Below are 18,577 nucleotides of genomic sequence, written 5' to 3'. Positions count from 1 at the left end.
TACCTCCCTCCCTACATTTCTCCTCCCTGTCTTGACTCAGCTCCTGGAGAAAGCCACGCACAGTTGGCCCCTCTACTTCCTCTCTTCTCACTCTCTGTAGTCTGGCTTCCCCCCATCATTCACTTGAAACTCCTCTCTCCAGAGCTCCCATTGACTTCTCAAGTACCAAGTCCAATGGCCTTCTCGCACTCGGGTTTCTCCTTAGCCTGCAGCCTTGGGCCCAGTCAATCCCTTTGTCCTTTAGGCTGCTCTCTCCTCTCCAGGTTCTCTCCTGCCCCCTCCCGCTGTCCATTTGCTCCTCCTTGGTCTCCCGGCCTGGCGTGCCCACTCCCCGTGGCTCTGTCTGGGCCCCCCGGCTTCTTGCTCCGTGCACTCTCTCTTGTCGATCCTGCCCCCTCCCATGAGTCTCGTACTTGATTGCCAGATCTGATCTCTCCCCTGATGGCGGGTCTTGTGTCTCTAACTGGCTCTTAGACGTCTCCAACAGGATGTCCGGTGACATCTTAAACTCAGCTCGTCCCAAATGGAACCTTCAACCCCTCTACCTTCTGGACTTTCCTCTTCACTGATACTGCCGTCCTCCTACAGCCAGGGTCTAGTCCAGGCCCGAGGGCAGTTGCCTTCTAACTGGTCTCCTGGCTTCCTTTCTCTCCCTGACTTGAGGTTGCTGGTTGTGTAACCCTAGCCAAGTCACTACATTTCCCAGGGTCTCAGTTTCCTTCTCTGGAAATAATGAAGATAATACAATACCACCTCACATCGCTGAAAACCAACTTGGAAAATCTTGAAGTTCTATGGAACTATGACTCATTATCACATATTCTAGAATGTGAGTTGGGAGGGACTTTGAGATCCTCTGGACGAATCCCTGTCTGAAGAGGAAGTCCCGCTGGAACCCCCTAGAACAGGTGGCTCTCTGCTCGAAGAGCCCCAGTGACAGAGAGCTGTATTTCCTCTCTATCCATCCTAAACTTGTCTCCTTTCAGCTTTGATCCACCGTTCCTGATTCCACCTTCTGGAGCGAAGCAGAAAAAGTCTAATCCCTCTTCAGGCTAAAGATCCCCTCCCCACTCCCTTCACCCAACCCTGGTCATCTTTCTTGGACTCTCCAGCTTATCAGTGTTCTTCCTGCGCTGTAATGGCCTGAACAGAGCCCAGTGCTTTAGAAGTGGTCCAAGCAGGGCCAGAGGACATTGCTGGGAGTGATTGTCCCTCTCTTAAGGAACCCCACAGACACATTCGGTTTTCTGGCTGCCAGAACACCGCCACTCATCGAGTTTGCACGTCACTAGAAACCTCAGATCCTTTTCAAAACAACTGATGTCAAACCGTGACTTCCCCACCTTCCCCTGGTGAAATGGATTTTTTTGAACCCAAGTGACATTAATCTCTAATGAACTTGATTTAATTCATCTTATTAGCTGCAGCTCAGTGCAGTAGCCTGTCAGTGGCTTTTTGGATCCTGACTTGGTCCTCCAGCTCACCGTCTTTCCCAGTTGTGGGTCATCTGCAGAGGTGCTGAGCATGCCACTTATGCCTTGATTCAGGTCACTGATAAAGTGTTCCACGGCTGAGCATCAGTCCTTGGGCCCTCCACTGAGGACCTCCTGCCATGCTGACATCGAAGCATTAATGACCACTTTCATGAGTCAGACTATTCAGCCAGTTCCAAATTCATCCGATTGTCTTGTCATCTGGCCTACGTCCCTCCATCTTTTCTAGAAGAAAAGATACTTTGCTAAAAATGTGGGTGGGGCAGCTAGGTGTCTCCATTTGGACGGAGTGCTGGGTCTGGGACTGTTTGACCCTGGTCAAGTCATTTCACTCTGTTTGCCTCAGTTTCCTCGTCTGTAAAATGAGCTGGAGAAAACCCCGAATGGGGTCGCGGAGTCAGACACGACTGACAAATGACTGAGCAACAAAATCTACGCGCAGTTTAGTGACCCTGTCACAAAAAGCGTAGCGTGTCATGACGCGATGAGCCCTGCTGCCCAGCTTCCGTTCTGAAATGTTCCCTAGCCTTCTCCTGAATGATCAGTTCAGAATTTCCCCAGGAATTGATGTCAAGTCCATTGGCCTGTAGTTGATGTAAAGTAAGGAGTGGCTGCATCTCTGCAGAGACTTCTCAGCAGAGGTCAGCTCTCTGTATGACATCAGAGCCTTCCAGTAACTTCTGGCCCTTGTCTGGGATGATCGAGGCTTCTGTTGCACTTGGTGCTGCTGCTGTAAGTGTAGATCCACTCACAATCTTCGTAAAATTAATTGAGATGGTTTGATTGGAATTGTGATTGGATCCAGCTGCAGACAAGTAAGGACGTTTGACATCCCAGGCCCATGGAGCTTTGTTATGGAGGGGTTCCTAAGCTGTTGCTCTCCCGAGTGTTTGCACCTCCTGTAATAAATACGTCATCCTGGGCTCCTAGCACCGGTTTGTGATTCACTTGAAAAGTCTCTGACTGTTGGCTGCATTGTGGAGCCTGAAGCAAAATGTCAGGCTTGAGGTTTGAATGGACACTGTCCTTCCTCTGCTCCATTGAATAAGATGATGGTACCAGTCTTCTTAGTAGGGCTGGTGCTTTAGGCTCTTTTACAGATTTAGAACGTCCCTTTTTAGTTCTAAAGTTGAATTTAGTTTAAATATAATTTAGTTTTAATCTAAAATTTAGTTCCAAATTCCCATTTAGAACATCTGTGCATTCCCACCTTGGGTCACTGTCTGAGCTTACGTTAAGCTGAAGTCTGGCTATAACTTACCCATGTGGAGATTGAACATGTGACCTGAGTATCATTAGCACTTTGCTTCGGGCCAGGCACAGATTAACTCTCCATCAGTTCAAGTCAGCAAATACTCATTTATGCTGGGTGCACAGCATACAAAGACAAGTGATAAATCATCCTTGCTCCCGAGGAGCTCTGTTCTGCTGAGAGATACAGCATGTAAACAGATAGGTTTAAATAAAGTAATCTAATGAGAAAGAGACCACTGAAAACTAAGGGAGCATGTGTGCTTTAGGTTTCTTTGGGAAAACTGAATTCAGTTCGTAGCTCATTTTGCTGTTTTTGCCTATACTGTATCCCTTTGTCATATTGTATAATATAAAATACTGCTTTGCTTTCCTTTCTTAGATCCCTCTTGGGCATCAGTCAATAGGGGAATTTTGATATGTGATGAGTGCTGCAGCGTACATCGGAGCCTGGGACGTCACATCTCTCAAGTGAGGCATTTGAAGCACACGCCGTGGCCCCCCACATTGCTTCAGGTAAAGGCATGGGTTGTATTTCTGCTGGTTTGTGATGTCAATTAGATCGGACCTTCTTTTCATTAGTCAGGGTTCTGTTTGCACTAGGCTATGGCATGAAACTTACATAAATGCTTGAGCAGCATGGAATGAGGTTAGCATTGAAGAGAGCTTCTGTTTTTGCACCCTTCTTTGATGGATCCCGTATGACCTGACCTGGCGCCCGGCTCATGCCTTCAGCTCCAGGGAACCCTCACCAGCTCGGCTCCCTTTGTGACAGGACGATAGCATTTGTGTTCACCTTGACTCCTTCCAGTAGCCAGCACTGCCCTTTTTGTGTGGTGAGGTCTTGTGGTGGTATAATAGAAAGAGGGCTGGACTTGGAATTCGTCCAGACCTGGGTTCAAATTCTGCCTTGACACTGGCCCTGTGACCAGATACGAGTTAATCCCTTTGCTTCCGCTTCTGTAAAATGGAGATCATAGGACTGGGGTGGCTCCTGCACAGGGTGGCTCAGAGGCTCAGATGCAGCCAGTCCTCGGAGCTAGACAGATGTCCGCAGTCATAGTTCTTTCCCCAGGCTCCTGCCACAGACGATGTTCATCATTGTCCTTAAATTCCTGGGTACCTGCTAACGTTTTTGAACCGTATTTCTGCAGTAATAAAGACTTCATGTCTTAGGACACTTCCACTTTTCTAAAGTTGGTACTGGTTGGGGTTGCTCTAGGTCCTGCCGGTTGTGTCTCGTCTTTCCTCTGGCCGGTGCTGGGTGAAGTCCTGGCTGGGTTTTTGCTTTTTGCTTGAGGCCCATTGTAATTTCATACAGGTTTCTATTTTGGTTTGACACGTTTTACAGGCCGGGGCGCCCAGAGTTAAGCATGTGTTTCTCCTCCTATATTTGTCTCGAACACACGTTTCACTGGCGCTGTGGCCAGATACTCGCCTCATCCATCAAGCACGGCCTCAGTGACCTAAGCCCCAAACACATGGTGTTTGATCCTTTCCATAAAACTGTCACACGCTGCTGTGAAGGCAGGCACCTTAGTTGCTGGGTCATCCTTTCTACTGTAAGTGGGAATTGGGGTAGAGGGCGGATTAGTAATGATGAGCTCTCAAGTTCACAGCAGAGCCTCTGTTCCATTCTGTTGCAGAAAGTGGTGCTCTGTGAATTTTAGAACCAAAGTATGGTATTAGGTTTGTGATGGATTTAAGATGTGAGTGCCTTTTGTTCTGAGGAGTCGGGAAGAACTCTTCCGAAATTATAGCCTCTGACAGTGGTGCAGTGGAGCTCTGGGGAGAGCACCGTGTGTTTTGTGCTTCTGCTCCTCAAGCATACCACTCTCTGATGCTGAGAACTAGGGCCCTAGGCACCCTCTTTATTCCTGACACTGATGTCAGGGGGTGGCCAGCCTTTGCAAACTAGAACTCTCCAGTTTAGTTTTCATGAACTCTACAGAGTTCATTTCCATGCATTGCTCATTACTAAATGAGCAGAAACTAAAATGTGACTTTTTTTTTTTAACCTTTGCTTTTAGATGGTTGAAACTCTGTATAACAATGGTGCTAATTCTATCTGGGAACATTCTTTGCTGGACCCTGCCTCCATCATGAGTGGGAGGCGGAAAGCTAATCCACAGGATAAAGTGCAGTGAGTGGAAAGTTTATAAATACCTTTTTTCTTTGTAACTGGGGGGGGCATTTAAAGCAGTGCTGTTATTTTTGTTTAGTCTCACAGGGGCAGCAAAGGAAATGATGAGCCTGATCTTAAAGCAGGCGGCAGTATTGAGAACGTTGGAGAGATTGGTGTGGATGAGCTACTTACCGCAAACATAGTCACCTTTATTTATTGTACACCTTTGTTGATTTGATTCTCCATTTGCTACCCAAATTACCAAGACAGTCATTATAGTATATAAAACAAACTTAGGAGGCTAAATGAAATGTAGTATCATTTAGTAGAAAACGCCCTGAAGTGCTGTCAGGAGCTCTAGGTCCTGTGCACCCCTCTGTCTTGGCCAGGCATCTTGTGTAGCTCCCTTGCTTTCAGTTCCATGGTAGTATTATGAAAACAAACAGGTATAGGAGCAGCTAGGTGGTAGAGTGGATAGAACACCAGCCCTGGAGTCTGGAGGACCTGAGTTCAAATCCGGCCTCAGACACATAACACTTACTAGCTGTGTGACCCTGGGCAAGTCACTTAACCTCAATTGCCTTGCCCCCCCCCCCCCAAAAAAGGAAGAAAAGTAAACCGGTATTGAGGTGCATAGGTAGGGGAGGGGAGTCGTATTCTTGCTACTGCTGTCCCATAGTAGACATCGCCAGGCCCCACTAACCCCTTCAGTGTGGAACTCGAAGCCATTTCAGCGTCTTGTAAGGCTTGTGGGTCTCCTGAGGTTTAAAGATTAGGGAATGATAAATCGGAATTCCGAGCGATTGATTTTCGGTTTTGATTTTTAACTAGTCCCAATAAAGCGGAATTCATCCGAGCCAAGTACCAGATGCTGGCTTTTGTTCACCGCTTACCTTGCCGTGATGATGACAGTGTTACTGCCAAAGACCTTAGCAAGGTAAGCCTGGGACTTTTTCCTTCTAAAAATCACTGCAATTCTAGGCAAACACTCAGTGTTTTTGAACCATTTTTATTTTGTCAGAAAAATCAGTTTGGTAAAAACCATGCATTATTTGTAGCCTCTGGGTCATTGAGAGCTCTGTCACATGAGGTTGGCGGCCCCTGCACTGGAGATGGACAGAATCTCCATTGCATGGAGGTCTCCAGTGCTGGGGAGCCGCCACTAGGCAGGACAGCTGGTTCTATTTTGGGGTCAATCTGATGATCACTTTTGGATAATTGTAATTGTTAGAGAGTTCTGCCTCCTCCCCCCATCACCCCCATCAAATTTAAATTTGTTACTTTGCCCTCTGGGGCCACTTGCACATGATAGACCTTTAAAATTGCTGTTATCACACGTCTCAGCTGCCATCCTCCCAGCCATCTCTTCGCCTAGACAAATGTCCCCAGTTCCTTTAACCCAGCCCTCTGTGAGAACTTGAGGGCCTTCACTCCCCTGGTCCCGTCTTCTCTGCATCCTCTCTACAACCCTGATCAGAGTTCCTTCTCAAATGTGCCTGAATACAGTGCTTCAGGTGCAGTGGGGCCAGGACGCTGGACAATGGGATTTTCCCCTTTGTAGTCCCGGAAGCTTGGTGGCTGCAGAATCATACCTTGCAGAGCTAAAGCTGAAATGGTCCTCAGAAACAGTCAAGACCAGCTCCTCCCCCTCCTTGTTTTAGAGATGAGAAAACTGAGGCTTGGCGATGGGAACGGTGAGAGGCAGGATTGGAGCTCGAGTCTTCCTGACTCCCAAGGGCAGCACCCTGCCCCACATATGCTGCTGCCTCTCCAGTTCACGTTAGCTGTGTTTGGCCAAGAAGGGAACGCACAGTCTGCATTTCATACAGATGTTTTTCAAATTTGGGGTTTTTTTTTTTGATGTTTTAAAGTGTATAAAGTGAGGGAAATTCTTTGTTTCTAAATACTTATGGATATTATTGAGTGGACACATTTCATTTCCTTTCTGTCTCTGCCCTTGTAGCATTAGTAGTGAGCAGAAGAAAGCCAGTGGAAGAATGTGAATCTTTTCAGGCCTGTGGGTGACGGTCCACGGAGCAGACCGTGGGCTGAGTGGCCTTCGTGTCTGAGTTCTTGAGCTTGGGGTCCTGTGGGCTGACTCAGCTGTTATCTGTGGAGGGCCCACAGCCTTCTCGTGCCTATGAAAAGCTGGCATGAAAGGAGGAGACTGCTTTTGCTTTGAGAATATTGATTCTGGGCCTCCTTCTCCCTCTTTTCGACTCCTTGGCAATCTCATTGGCTCCCATGGATTTAATTACTCTCTCTATGCTAATGATTCTCAAATCTATCCATTTTGCCCAAATTTCTCTGCTGACCTCCAGTCTCGTGTCTCCATCTGCCTTTTGGGCATCTCACACTGGATGTCCAGTAGACATCTTGAACTCGACGTGTCCAAAACTGAGCTCGTTATCTTTACCCCTGATCCCTCCCCCGCTGCCCATTGCTGTTGAGGGCACTGCCATCCTGCAGGTCCTTGGGGCTCCCAATCTAGGAGTCATCCTGGACTCCTCACCGTCTTTCACCCCCCAGATCCAATATGGTACCCAGGACCAATACTGTACCTTTGAGGCATCTCTTGAATATGCCCCCTTCTCTCCTCTGACACTGCCACCCCTCTGGTGCAGGCCGTCATCACCTCACATTTGGACCATTGCCATAGCCTGCAGGGGGGGGGTGTGCCTGCCTCAGGCATCTCCCCTTTCTAGTCCAGCCTCCGTTCAGCCACTGAAGTGATTTTCCTAAGGTGCAGGTCAGATCTCTCTCTCTCTCTCTCTCTCTCTCTCTCTCACACACACACACACACACACACACACACACAGCCCTCAAACACAGTCACACTTACTCTCTCTCTGATTTGGCTCCAATGGCTTCCTGTCTCTTCTGGCATCCAATAGAAAAATCATCCCTTTGACTTTTAAAACCCTTTCTAAGCTGCCTCTTCTGACCTTTCCAGAATTCTTACTCCTTCTTGGGTTCCTCCCTTCCCCTGCACTGTCCCAGGGTGATCCAGCCCCACCCTGGCCTCCCGGCTGTTCCCCTCAGAAGACGCCCCACCTCCTGACTGTCTCACTGTCACCTGATTTCTCCCCTGTCTGGGACTCTGCTTCCTCATCTCTGCCTCCTGGCTTCCCTTGTTTCCTTCCGGGCCTAGCTAAAATCCCACTTCTGTACAAAGCCTTTCTCAGTACCCCCTAATTCTGTTGATTCTTTCCAGTTTATCCTGGACACAATTGTTTTCCTGCTGTCTCCCCTATTAGACTGGGAGCTCCTTGAGGGCAGGCACTGGCTTTTGCCTTTCTTTGTGTCCTCAGCACTTAGCGCAGTGCCTGGCACATAGTAGGCCCTTAATAAATGCTTAATGACTACCCAGGGAGTACGTCCACCTCTGCTCACTGACAAGGTTGGCCTTATTCAGATTCTTTGTACAAGCTGCTGTGACCCTGGTCCTTCGCTCTTAGAGCTGGGGCACTGACAGGACAGTAGATTACTCCATGTCCCTGGGGATGGTTGGATTCCAAAATTCTTGGTTTGACCCAAGAAGAAGGCACAGGTAATTGTCATCTGAAGACACTTAAAGCTTTAGCACAGCTCAGCTGGTTGGATTCCGGACTTGGGTACGACGGTGGTCCTCCTCAAATCCCATTCATGGCATGGAACTGCCAGAGTCCCCTTCAGAGCCTTGTAGAGAGGGAACCGAGCTGTCCCGGACCAGCGGCGGGTCTAGGGTGCTGCTCCTTCCCTTTCTTCTTCTAATGCACCTTTTCTCCTCTTTTTCAGCAACTCCATTCGAGTGTGAGGACCGGAAATCTGGAAACATGCTTAAGGCTGCTGTCTTTAGGAGCCCAAGCCAACTTTTTTCACCCTGTATGAAAGTATATTCTCATATTAGCATTAAGTTAGTGCTAAGTATGTTTGGTTTATGCAACGGACAATCAAGTTGTTTGGTTGTATTTTTTAGAAAACATTTGTTTGTCATGATTCTCTTGTGTAAACATCACGTCTGCTTCTTATTACTTCTTACTCCTAGGAGAAAGGAAACACCCCACTCCACGTGGCTGCCAAAGCGGGACAGATTTTGCAGGCTGAGCTATTGGCAGTGTATGGGGCCGATCCGGGCACCCAGGACTCAAGTGGGAAAACCCCCATTGATTATGCAAGGTAAGAGCCCCAGATTGTGCCTGTGCGCCTCTCCATCAGTGACTGGTGAGCTTTGTGTGAATTTATGAGGAATTCCACGGCCATGGAATTAAAGTGCTTGCAATTAGCATCTAACGCCCCTCGGAGGTAAAGACCCACTGTCATCTCATTTACAAGATGAAGACATTTGAAACAGATGAATGAATTGCTCCCAAACTTAACATTGGAATAGAAGTCATGTGTCTGTAGGTTCTGGGTCGAAGGCACAGTGCCATTTGGCCCTGTTCTGGCTCTGAATGGAGGCGCTGTCATGTCAGAGTGTATAGCAGGCTCCTTTCCTAAGCTGGAAAGCTGACACGGAAGCCGTGTGAGGAGCAGGGAAATTGTTCAAGGTTCACTTTCTTAAGTCGAGAAGCACTGGCTAAGCTCTCAGCACAGGTGAGGCTGGATAGCAGCAAAGAGGCACAGTCGGGCCTGTCTTCACGGGGTTTAGAGTCTCCTTGGGCAGACGAGACAAAAGCATGTGAACCAGCTCAACGGTAGTTACAACGATGACGATGTGGTGAATCCAGGTGCCGCGGGAAAATGGCGTGTCGGGGGTTGGGTTTCTTCCCCTTCTGATTTCAGTGAAAAATATTGATTAGATGCCATTCTGTGCTCCTCTAGTAAATCTTCTTACTGGTTCTATTAAACTAAAACCTCAGATTCTCTGCGTTCTTGGAAATTCCTTGAAGTCACCATTTGTACGCATTGCCGCCACTCCTCATTCATCTGGCGTCTGATCCCGCCTCTCGGCTGAGCGAGCCTCCTCTCCGGGGTTCCGAGGGCCTTTTGAGCTGCTGAATCCCTCGGCCTTCTCTCAGTTTTCCTCCTCACTAACCGCCGCCCCCGCCCCCTTGGTGGTACTGCTTCTCCTCCAGCCCAGCTGCCGATGCCTTCTGCCCGCTCTTGGCTCTGTCATCGTCCTTTTCCTCCTCACCAAGTGAGGGGGTCCCCCGTTGACCTCACCTCTGCACAAGGGACTTCCACTTCTGGAGGTCCAGCCACAGTCTCTGCTGAAGTGACTTCTCACCTCACTGGCTGCCTGCCGGACATCTCTCTGTGGGTGTCGCATCAGCCGTTCAAGAAGAAAACGCCTGCAGTGGATCTGCTCTCCCCCTAGAGTGCTGCGTTTCTCTCAAAGCGGTTGTTTGCTCTTTCTCCTCCTCAACCCGCCCAGCCTATCACTGGCTGGGTGTTCTCAGTGCTGCCTCTGGGGCATCTCACCCCCAATGTCCTGCCCCCTGCCCCTGCTCAGGCCCTCAGCAGCTCACACCCAGACCGTTGGCATGGCTTCCTAATTCGTTTCCCTGCTGTTTCTGACTTCCCTCCTTGCTAGTCCACACAGTTCCCTAGAAAAATCTAGAATGACATGCCTAACTGTGTCATTCTCCTTCTCAGAAACCTTCAATGGCTTTCTGTTGCCTCTAGAACAAAGAAAACCACCTTCGCCTGGCCTGGAAGGTTTCTTGCAGTCTGCCTTCCAACCATTGAGGCAGCTGCTTGATGCTGTATGTAGGGTCAGGAAGACCCGAGTTCACACCCAGCATCCATAATTGCATTTCTCTTCCAGGATTGTCGTGAGGCATCTTTGCAAGCCTTAAAGCCTCTAGAAATGCTGGTTCTGAATGTCGCGCCTCTTTATAGCCTCTGTGTTCCAGCCCATTTGGGCTACAGGCTTTTCCTTCAAACCACTACTCTTGTGTATGTCCCTCTCTGGTCCATTCCTCTGGCAGAATGGAAACACCTTGAAAGCTGAGTTTTTTGGTTGGGTCTTTTTTTTTTTTTTTTTTTTTTTGAGGCAGTTGGGGTTAAGTGACTTGCCTAAGGTCACACAGCTAGTGAGTGTTACGTATCTGAGGCCAGGTTTGAACTCAGGTCCTCCTGACTCCAGGGCCGGTGCTCTATCCACCGCACCACCTCGCTGTCCCTGGTTGGGTTTTTTTTATCCTCAGCAGCTAGGATTGTAGACCATAGGTGATTTAAGAAATGCTTGTGGTTGAATCCGATTAAATTCTCTGCCAAATATGTGTTCTGCACATGAAAAGGAATGGGTCTGTATTTAGTGCAGTCTTGCTTTTATAAAGGTGGCTGTAACCAGAGGATGTTCCCCTGGTAGAAGGAGGCTGATTGTTCTAGACTGGCAGTTTTGGTCAGGCTTTGGAGGTGTCCTCAGAAGCGTCTTTGTCCTTTGGTGTTTTAAGCCAGTGAGCCGTGTGTGACACAGACGGTGCTTTGTTTTCTCTCGGCAGACAAGGAGGGCACCGAGAGCTGGCAGAACGTCTGGTCGAGGTGCAGTATGAACTCACGGACAGACTCGCCTTCTACCTGTGTGGCAGGAGGCCAGGTGAGCAGGCCTGCAGCTTCCCTGCATCCGTGAGCCTGGTCAGATCATTGGGGGCAACAGGCCAAGGCCAGCTTGGGTCACGTTAAGGAGCTTTGCACAGAAAGGTTCTTTGGTGAAATTATAGAAAACTGCCTGCTGGTCCTTTATAGGATGGAGGTGGTATGAGGCCAGAACACTTGGATTTGCCCCTTCTCTCCATCTTATCCAGAGGGTGGAATATTAGAGAGGAGTCAGAGCCCTATGGCATAGCCAGGAGTAGTGTGGCCACTCTGTAATGTGGAACTTCTTGCCATGCTTAGCGGATCTTGTGTTTGGGTTTGGTTATTGAAAAGAAATGGGAAAAGTCAGCCTTCTGATCATAGACGTCTCTCAGTTATGGAGGTGGGAGGGGGGTCATCCCCAGAGATAATGGCCTGGAAACAGGATTCGTTTTCTTAGAGTTAGTGTGCCAGCCAGATCTTTTTGATACAAGCTGGGCCTTTTCATTTACTAAAATGATATAAATTCTTTCCTCCAGTTTTTCCTGGTTTGTGTTTGTAATGTAATTCCAAAATGGTATGGCCAACAGGGATTATCCTGGTAGAAGTGTGATATTTCTGGCCTTTCCTCATGCCAGAAATTGCCTCATTCATTTTGCATCATAGAAACCCAGAGAACAGTGTTTAGCAGCAAACATATTGACAGTTCACTCGCACATAGGAAGGCATTTGACCCTAGGCCAGAGCACCATTTGAAAAGCTCAAGTTGGGCTGTCAGTAGGAAAGTCTGGACTGTGGAAGGTCCTTTTTAGAGCATGAACAACTTCCTTCCCTAGTCCTGCTTCTAGGAGATTCTGTGCCATTTAATTAATTCAGAGGTAGTCCTCAATCGTGATGAAGCCCGGCAAAGTCAATAGCATGTGAGCAGTCCTTACCCCAAACCAAGTCACCTTTTCTAAATGCCCCTTCTGTGGCTGCAGACCACCACATTGGAAAGGACTAAGACGTAAGGGTCAGCAGAGGAGGTGGGCTCCTGGCCCATTCTGCCCCATTATCTGGGCCTTGGTTGGCCCCAGAGGCCCTGCCTGAGTAATATGGCTCAGTGGCTGCTGAGCAGGCCTTCAGAAATCCAAAATAGCAGCCTGACAATTTAAGTGGAAAAACAAAGAAGAATTGGAAAATGTGAATTGACATGAAGTCCAGAGAACTTTTATAGTGTTTTCAAGGCATAAAAACAAACCTTAGGTTGGTTTCTATTTCAGATCATCAAAATGGACAGCACTTTATTATACCTCAGATGGCAGACAGGTAGGATCGCCTGCATTCTAAAATCCATTTTACACACCACTGATGTTAAGTGTCTCGTGGCCTGTAAGTGTCTTGTGGCATTGTGAATAATACATCATAACAAAGTCCATACATTTTTTTCTTTTATGGCTTTGCAATTGGAAATAAGACAGCTGTAAGTAAACCACTGTAGATTTTAGTTATTTATAAAATGCAAGTTTGCAAAAAATACACAATGGATTTACTTAAAAAAAAAAAAGAACAACAAAAAACCAAACCAAAACAGCTCTCCTGAGTCACCATCATTATTTTAACCAGTTGATCAGAGTCTGTGTTTCTCCTCTTAGAAGGAGGATCCTTTTGCTTCTCAGCCTGTTTCTCACCTAAAGGAACTTCTCCAGGCCCTTCTTTAGCCCCCAGATCCCACCAGTTTCTGAGAGAAAATTCCCAGAGCCTTCACACAGGGTTCCTAGCAGAGGGCCAACCCCTCCTCTCCCCAATATGAGCATATTGTGCTTTTTACCTCACAAACCATAACTTCTCCCCCAAGAAGTATCAGCTTGGGAGTAATCTATTTTGTCTTTTAATTTGTAGGAGGGTTTTGGCCATAAAATATTCCCAGCATTTAATATTTCAGGAAGGAAAGAATTAATATGACCAACTGATTCTGCTTAGAATTTGCCACTGAGCTCTGCTGGGGTATCCTATGGCTGCTTGTATTGACTGTCACAATTATATCCCAGGGTTATAATTAACTGTAATATGATTGTGTTGGTGGTGTTATAGTATCCCTTTGAATTGTATTATAATTAGGTATAATGTTGGAAACTTGGATTGTTAATTAAAACTGTTACAGAGCTTATGAAAATGGCTTTCTTAATTGTTTTTCATATTGAAATTTGTATTAATTTTGTGAATTTTCTTAGCAGCCTGGATTTGTCTGAATTAGCAAAAGCTGCTAAGAAGAAACTTCAATCTGTGAGTATCTCCATATGCTATTAATAAACTGTAGTGTGGAACTCATAGCAAAGCCAAATACCAAGAGAGGTGGAACTCCATCGTGGCCTGGGCAGTGGGTTTGACAGCTGCTTAAATGGCCAGACTCGTATCACATGTGATGTGGTGTGGTGTGGTGTGGTGTCCCCAGTGAGGGGTCTGTGCTGGACCTGGGGCTGTCTCGCATGCTTATGAATGGCTCTGACAGAAGCATAGGTACACGCTTACCAGAGTCTGCCAACAGAAGGAGCGGGCTCTGAGGCTGACACCATCTCCCCAAACCTAGACCACCCAGAACATTGTTCAGCACAGTCAAATTGAATATGGATAAGTATAAATTCAAAACAACTTCCCAAAGCTAAAATGAAGAGTGAAGTCAGAGCTAAACAGAACTTTGACTGAGAAGGATACAGGTGTCTTGATAATAGCCATTACCCCGTAAGATGGTAGTGATATGATACAGCAGCCAGGGAAGTTTTGAGTCATGTTAGGAGAGTTAGAGCATCCAGGATTGAGGAAATGAGAGACCCACTGTGCCAGTCTGCCCCAGCGAGGTCATGTGGTTGGATGGATGGATGGATGGATGGATGGATGGATGGATGGATGGATGTGTGGATAGGTGGATGGGTAGATGGATGTGTGGATGGATGGATAGGTGGATGGGTAGATAGATGTGTGGATGGATGGATAGGTGGATGGGTAGATGGATAGGTGGATGGGTAGATGGATGTGTGGGTGGATGGATAGGTAGATGGGTAGATGGATGTGTAGGTAGATGGGTGGATGGATGTGTGGATGGATGGGTGGGTGGATGGGTGGGTGGGTGGGTGGATGAAGGGCATTTACTATGTGCCATTTTAAGACTTTGATCACGAACAGTCATTCACTCCTTTCTGTGTTGATGAGGAGCGTGCATCCTGTGAGTGACAGATACAACATGGGGAATTTATCGTATCTTCGTTGTTCATGATAATCCTTGTTACTCATGGTTCTTATTTTTGTTTCAGCTAAGTAACCACTTGTTTGAGGAGCTTGCCATGGACGTGTATGACGAAGTTGACAGACGAGAAACTGATGCAGGTGACTCACTTAGACTGGACAAAATGGGCTGTTTTCCCCTCAGCTGTTGGTTGGAAGGGACTTAGGCTCTTGCTATCTAAATGTTGTGCTTGTACAGTTTTTCATGGGGAGTGTTACTTTCTGGGGAGCTCCTTTACCAAAGTCACATTTCGTTATTTTCCTGTTGTGTGTGTAATGCAGAAGCCCTTCCCGTTCTCCCGTGTGGGGAAGCCTGTGCACCCCTTCCTCCTCAGAGTGAGGCTTTTCAGTGTATAAAGCAGAGTGCTCAGGAGTACAGAGGAAGCCTGTTAGGTTGAAGCACAGTTAGCAGCGTATCAAACAACAGCCCAAGTTCACAGACCCCTGTGGGGAACTGAGAAGCCCTGGTGTCTGGGGGACCCCATTGTCGCTCCACGTTGTAATGAGCTGCCGTCTCTGGCCCTTTTCTTCTCCCTCACTAGTGTGGCTTGCAACCCAGAACCATAGCACTTTGGTAACCGAAACAACAGCCGTCCCTTTCCTTCCAGTGAATCCGGAATATTCTTCAACAAGAAACCAGGCAAGTAAATTCTGTGGATGTTCTTTACTAGTATGTGCTGTGTCATAGTCTCGGTCTGGGCGCGGGGCGTTCTGATTTGTAGTGGGCACAAATGAGCAAGCAGGTCTTTATGGTTGGCACTCTTGAAGCTTGTATCAACATTTTATAACCAGCCCCCTCCTGTTTCCTCAAAAATTAATTTAAGTTTGGATCAGTTTTTCATCACAGGTTCTGATTGAACTCTGGCTTAGTGTTAAAAAGAAAACATTAGATAGTGTCGTTTGATTTTGCACACAAAAGTCACTGGGCAGTGTAAGAGTGACTAGTCTTGTGAAATCTATATAACTATCTATAAACCTGGGAGGAAGGGCACTGTTGGGTGCTATTCTAGCTGTGGTTCCTTGTGCTTGAACCTGTCTGACCTCTCTGAAGGCCTCCCTCACATCGCCGTGTCGCTGGGTGCTTGAAAGCTGTGCCAGTGAGGCTCAGGTTTTGGCGGCTCTTAGCAGATGGGTGAGGCCTGGAGGATGGGCCAGTATGCATCAGAGTGGAGAGGCTGATCCCCAGGTGGTGGAGACCTTAGCCACTCAAACTCCTGGAACTGCCTGTTAGGGCGTCCTCTGCACTGATGGAGGGAGGGTCCACACCCAGCACCCGCGAGGCCTGAGCTAGTGGTTCAGAGCTGTCTCTCAGACCACACAGACAATAATAGCCTGACCAATGAGAAGTTATGTGTGAGCCTCTGAAACAGCTGGAAATATTTTTCATGCTTTTTTGTTCCTCAGGGCAGACAGAAATTAGCCCGGTTTAACGCTCATGAGTTTGCTACACTGGTCATAGACATCCTGAGTGATGCCAAGAGGAGACAGCAGGGGAACCCGAGCAGCGGTTCGAAAGGTGACGGATGCAGCCTCCCGCCTTGCCATACTTTCCTTTCTAGTCTGCTTACCTTGTCCCCATCTCCCTGATTCACCCTGGCAGGGGCCAGCCTAGAGTTTAAGGCACATATGCTTAAAGCAGCTGCCCATCAGCGAGACTGTACGTAGCCTTTTCCCACAGTCCTGGGGCTTTTACTCTTGACAGACATCACAGCATTATGGAAAAGTCCTCCAGGATTGACCCAGCTCCCTTCAAAGTAATGTTCTGCTGCTGAGATTTGTCATCTTAGATCCCAAGTCACCTGCAGCTTTCTTTTCAGAGATGACATTTTAAGTTAGCCCAAGAGCAAAACTTGAATTTGGTTAAAGAGGAGTCCATTTTGAGGAGTCCATTACAGAACTACAAGACTTAGTTTCAGACCATTAAGAGATGGTCTTTCAACTCCAAAGATCCTGGTGCTGCAAGGATTATTGTATTTGAGGGTGAAAGAGTGCTGGGCGTGATCCAGCTGTTCCCGGCTAGATCTCCCCAGCTGTCCTGCACCCTCACAGAATCGCCAGATGTAGAGATCGAAAGGGGCAGCCGTGGCCTCTTCTGAAAGATGCCCATTGAGATGAAAACCCACGGGCTCCTGAGGTGGCCCTGTCTGCTTTGAGGTGGAGCTCTTAAGTCTTGGGAAATTTTTTCTAGCATCTCGTCTCAGTTTGCTTTTTCCTGGCTTCCTCCTATCCTGGTTTTGTCCCTTGGGCTGCAGGACTCGTCTGCCCCCTTTTCCACACATCAGCCTCTGAAGCCTTTGCAGCCAGCCAGCTGTCCTGCTCTCTCTAGTCTCCTCCAGGCTGGACACTCCTTCAGCCATTCCCTGTAGGACTTGCATTCAAGGCTCTGTACCATCCTAGCTGCCCTGCCCTGGATACTAGCTGAGCACTATGTTTTCTAAATTCCGGTGATCAGAGGAGGACAGAGGGACAGTCACCTCCTGGATTCCTACAGGCTCTGCCTCTCAGTGCAGCCCACGATCCCATTCTCTGTTTGGCCTCCATCCCGTACCCCACTGCTGACTCCTGCTAAAGCCCCAGATGTCTGTGAGGTGCTGCTGTCTAAGCAGGCCTTCCCCCAAATGTAAGCCTTTCCATTTATCCCTTTGGATTAAATTCAGCCCAGAGCTCTCAGCTGCCAGGGCGAGGGGGCGAGGGAAGGACTGACTAGTAGCATCCATTGTGTTAGCCATCTCTCCCAGCTTTCTGCCAGCTGTACATTTGGTGTTTGTGGAATTTATGATGAAAATAACTGAGGCTGATCCCAAATTCGTCCAGTTGTATTAACATGTAGTCCACATGCGTCCATCTTCTCCATGAGAACAGCATGAAATGCTTCATCAAATACTTGGTCAGGTCTCCATAGACTCTGTCACATTGCTATGATTTACAGGCGTGGTGACCCTGTCAGAAAGGGAAGTGAGGTTAACGTGGCGTGGCCTTTGAGGAAGTCCTGCTGGCTTTGCAGTCGCTGCCTCCTTTTCTAGGCGTTTGCACACCATCCCTTAGTGATTAGTTCTTGACTTTTCCCAGGCCTCAGTCACACTCTTTCTTTTTTTGAGGATTCAGGCTCATGGTGGGCCCTTCTTTCACTTCCTGTGATCTTGCAGATATGAAAGTGCCTTGGCCGTGTTCACTGACGACAGGGTAGCTCGGTGCTCTCTCGCCTTCTCCTTCATCGTCTCATCGTCTCATTCGTCATCTCACATCAGTTCTCAGTCATTTCTGTTTTGTCCTTTCTGGTGCAGAGAGTGCCGAAGCAAGTGAGGATGGCGTGGCTGGCGTGACCTGGGTGCCCTCCTTTTCCTGCCAGCACAGCCAAGATGTGGCCTCCCTCCTCAGGCCCAGCTTGTTCTGGCCTGTTTGTGTAGGACCGGGCCACCATCTTCCATCCATCCTCCCGTACCTCCTCCTGCCTCCACCTTCCAGGCACATCTTTTACATGTCTGACTCCCGGACTTCCCTGAGCATTCCCAGTCTCTGTGGACAGCGCCTTTGGCTCTTCAGAATCTCACCCTCAGCAGTTCCCTGTCCCTTCTGGGCTGACGTCTCCTGTAGAGTTGTAGCTCTGTCCTTCCTTCGGCCTGGCCCAGCTTTGCTTTGTCCTCAGCCTTGCTGAGACAGCTGTGGGTGCAGGGCCTGGTCCTCGGCCTCGGATGCTCACGAGCTTGGTTTGGTCAGTGTCCCCAGAGATGATCTGTTCTGTAGGCGGGTGTCTGATGCCAGCAGCTTAAGAGACTTGATGAGACTTCTGGGGGGGCCGCAGCATTCCAGGGAGCAGCCGACTGCCAGGCTGCCCAGCAGACTAGTTCATAAGAATGTGTTTGGATGAGCCCAGAGGCAGGGCCCAGGCCCCAGAGAGTTTTGTGGGATGGGCCGTCTGGGCTCCGGTCGAACCCGGAGCCTTCCT

The 18,577-nt window shown here is 48.3% G+C and overlaps 1 protein-coding gene across 8 annotated transcripts in view; it reads left to right on the top strand.

The window, feature by feature from the left end:
* Positions 1-18,577, top strand: part of GIT2 (GIT ArfGAP 2) — a 49,806-nt gene that overhangs the window by 7,375 nt on the left and 23,854 nt on the right. For 7 of the 8 annotated variants that reach the window (XM_027863294.1, XM_027863278.1, XM_027863251.1 and 4 more), the window contains exons 2-12: positions 3,127-3,260; positions 4,775-4,887; positions 5,701-5,806; positions 8,647-8,733; positions 8,897-9,027; positions 11,298-11,392; positions 12,633-12,678; positions 13,584-13,635; positions 14,661-14,733; positions 15,174-15,271; positions 16,036-16,147. In XM_027863294.1, coding sequence (XP_027719095.1) covers positions 3,127-3,260; positions 4,775-4,887; positions 5,701-5,806; positions 8,647-8,733; positions 8,897-9,027; positions 11,298-11,392; positions 12,633-12,678; positions 13,584-13,635; positions 14,661-14,733; positions 15,174-15,271; positions 16,036-16,147 — 1,047 coding nt within the window. The remainder of the gene's footprint in view (positions 1-3,126; positions 3,261-4,774; positions 4,888-5,700; positions 5,807-8,646; positions 8,734-8,896; positions 9,028-11,297; positions 11,393-12,632; positions 12,679-13,583; positions 13,636-14,660; positions 14,734-15,173; positions 15,272-16,035; positions 16,148-18,577) is intronic. The other variant, XM_027863245.1, reaches the window with a different exon arrangement.

The sequence above is a fragment of the Vombatus ursinus genome, unplaced genomic scaffold (assembly GCF_900497805.2).
Source record: "Vombatus ursinus unplaced genomic scaffold, bare-nosed wombat genome assembly UNPS02001287.1, whole genome shotgun sequence".
Taxonomy (NCBI): domain Eukaryota; kingdom Metazoa; phylum Chordata; class Mammalia; order Diprotodontia; family Vombatidae; genus Vombatus; species Vombatus ursinus.
The sequence above is the reverse complement of the archived record's forward strand: the minus strand, read 5'-3'. Positions and strand labels throughout refer to the sequence as shown.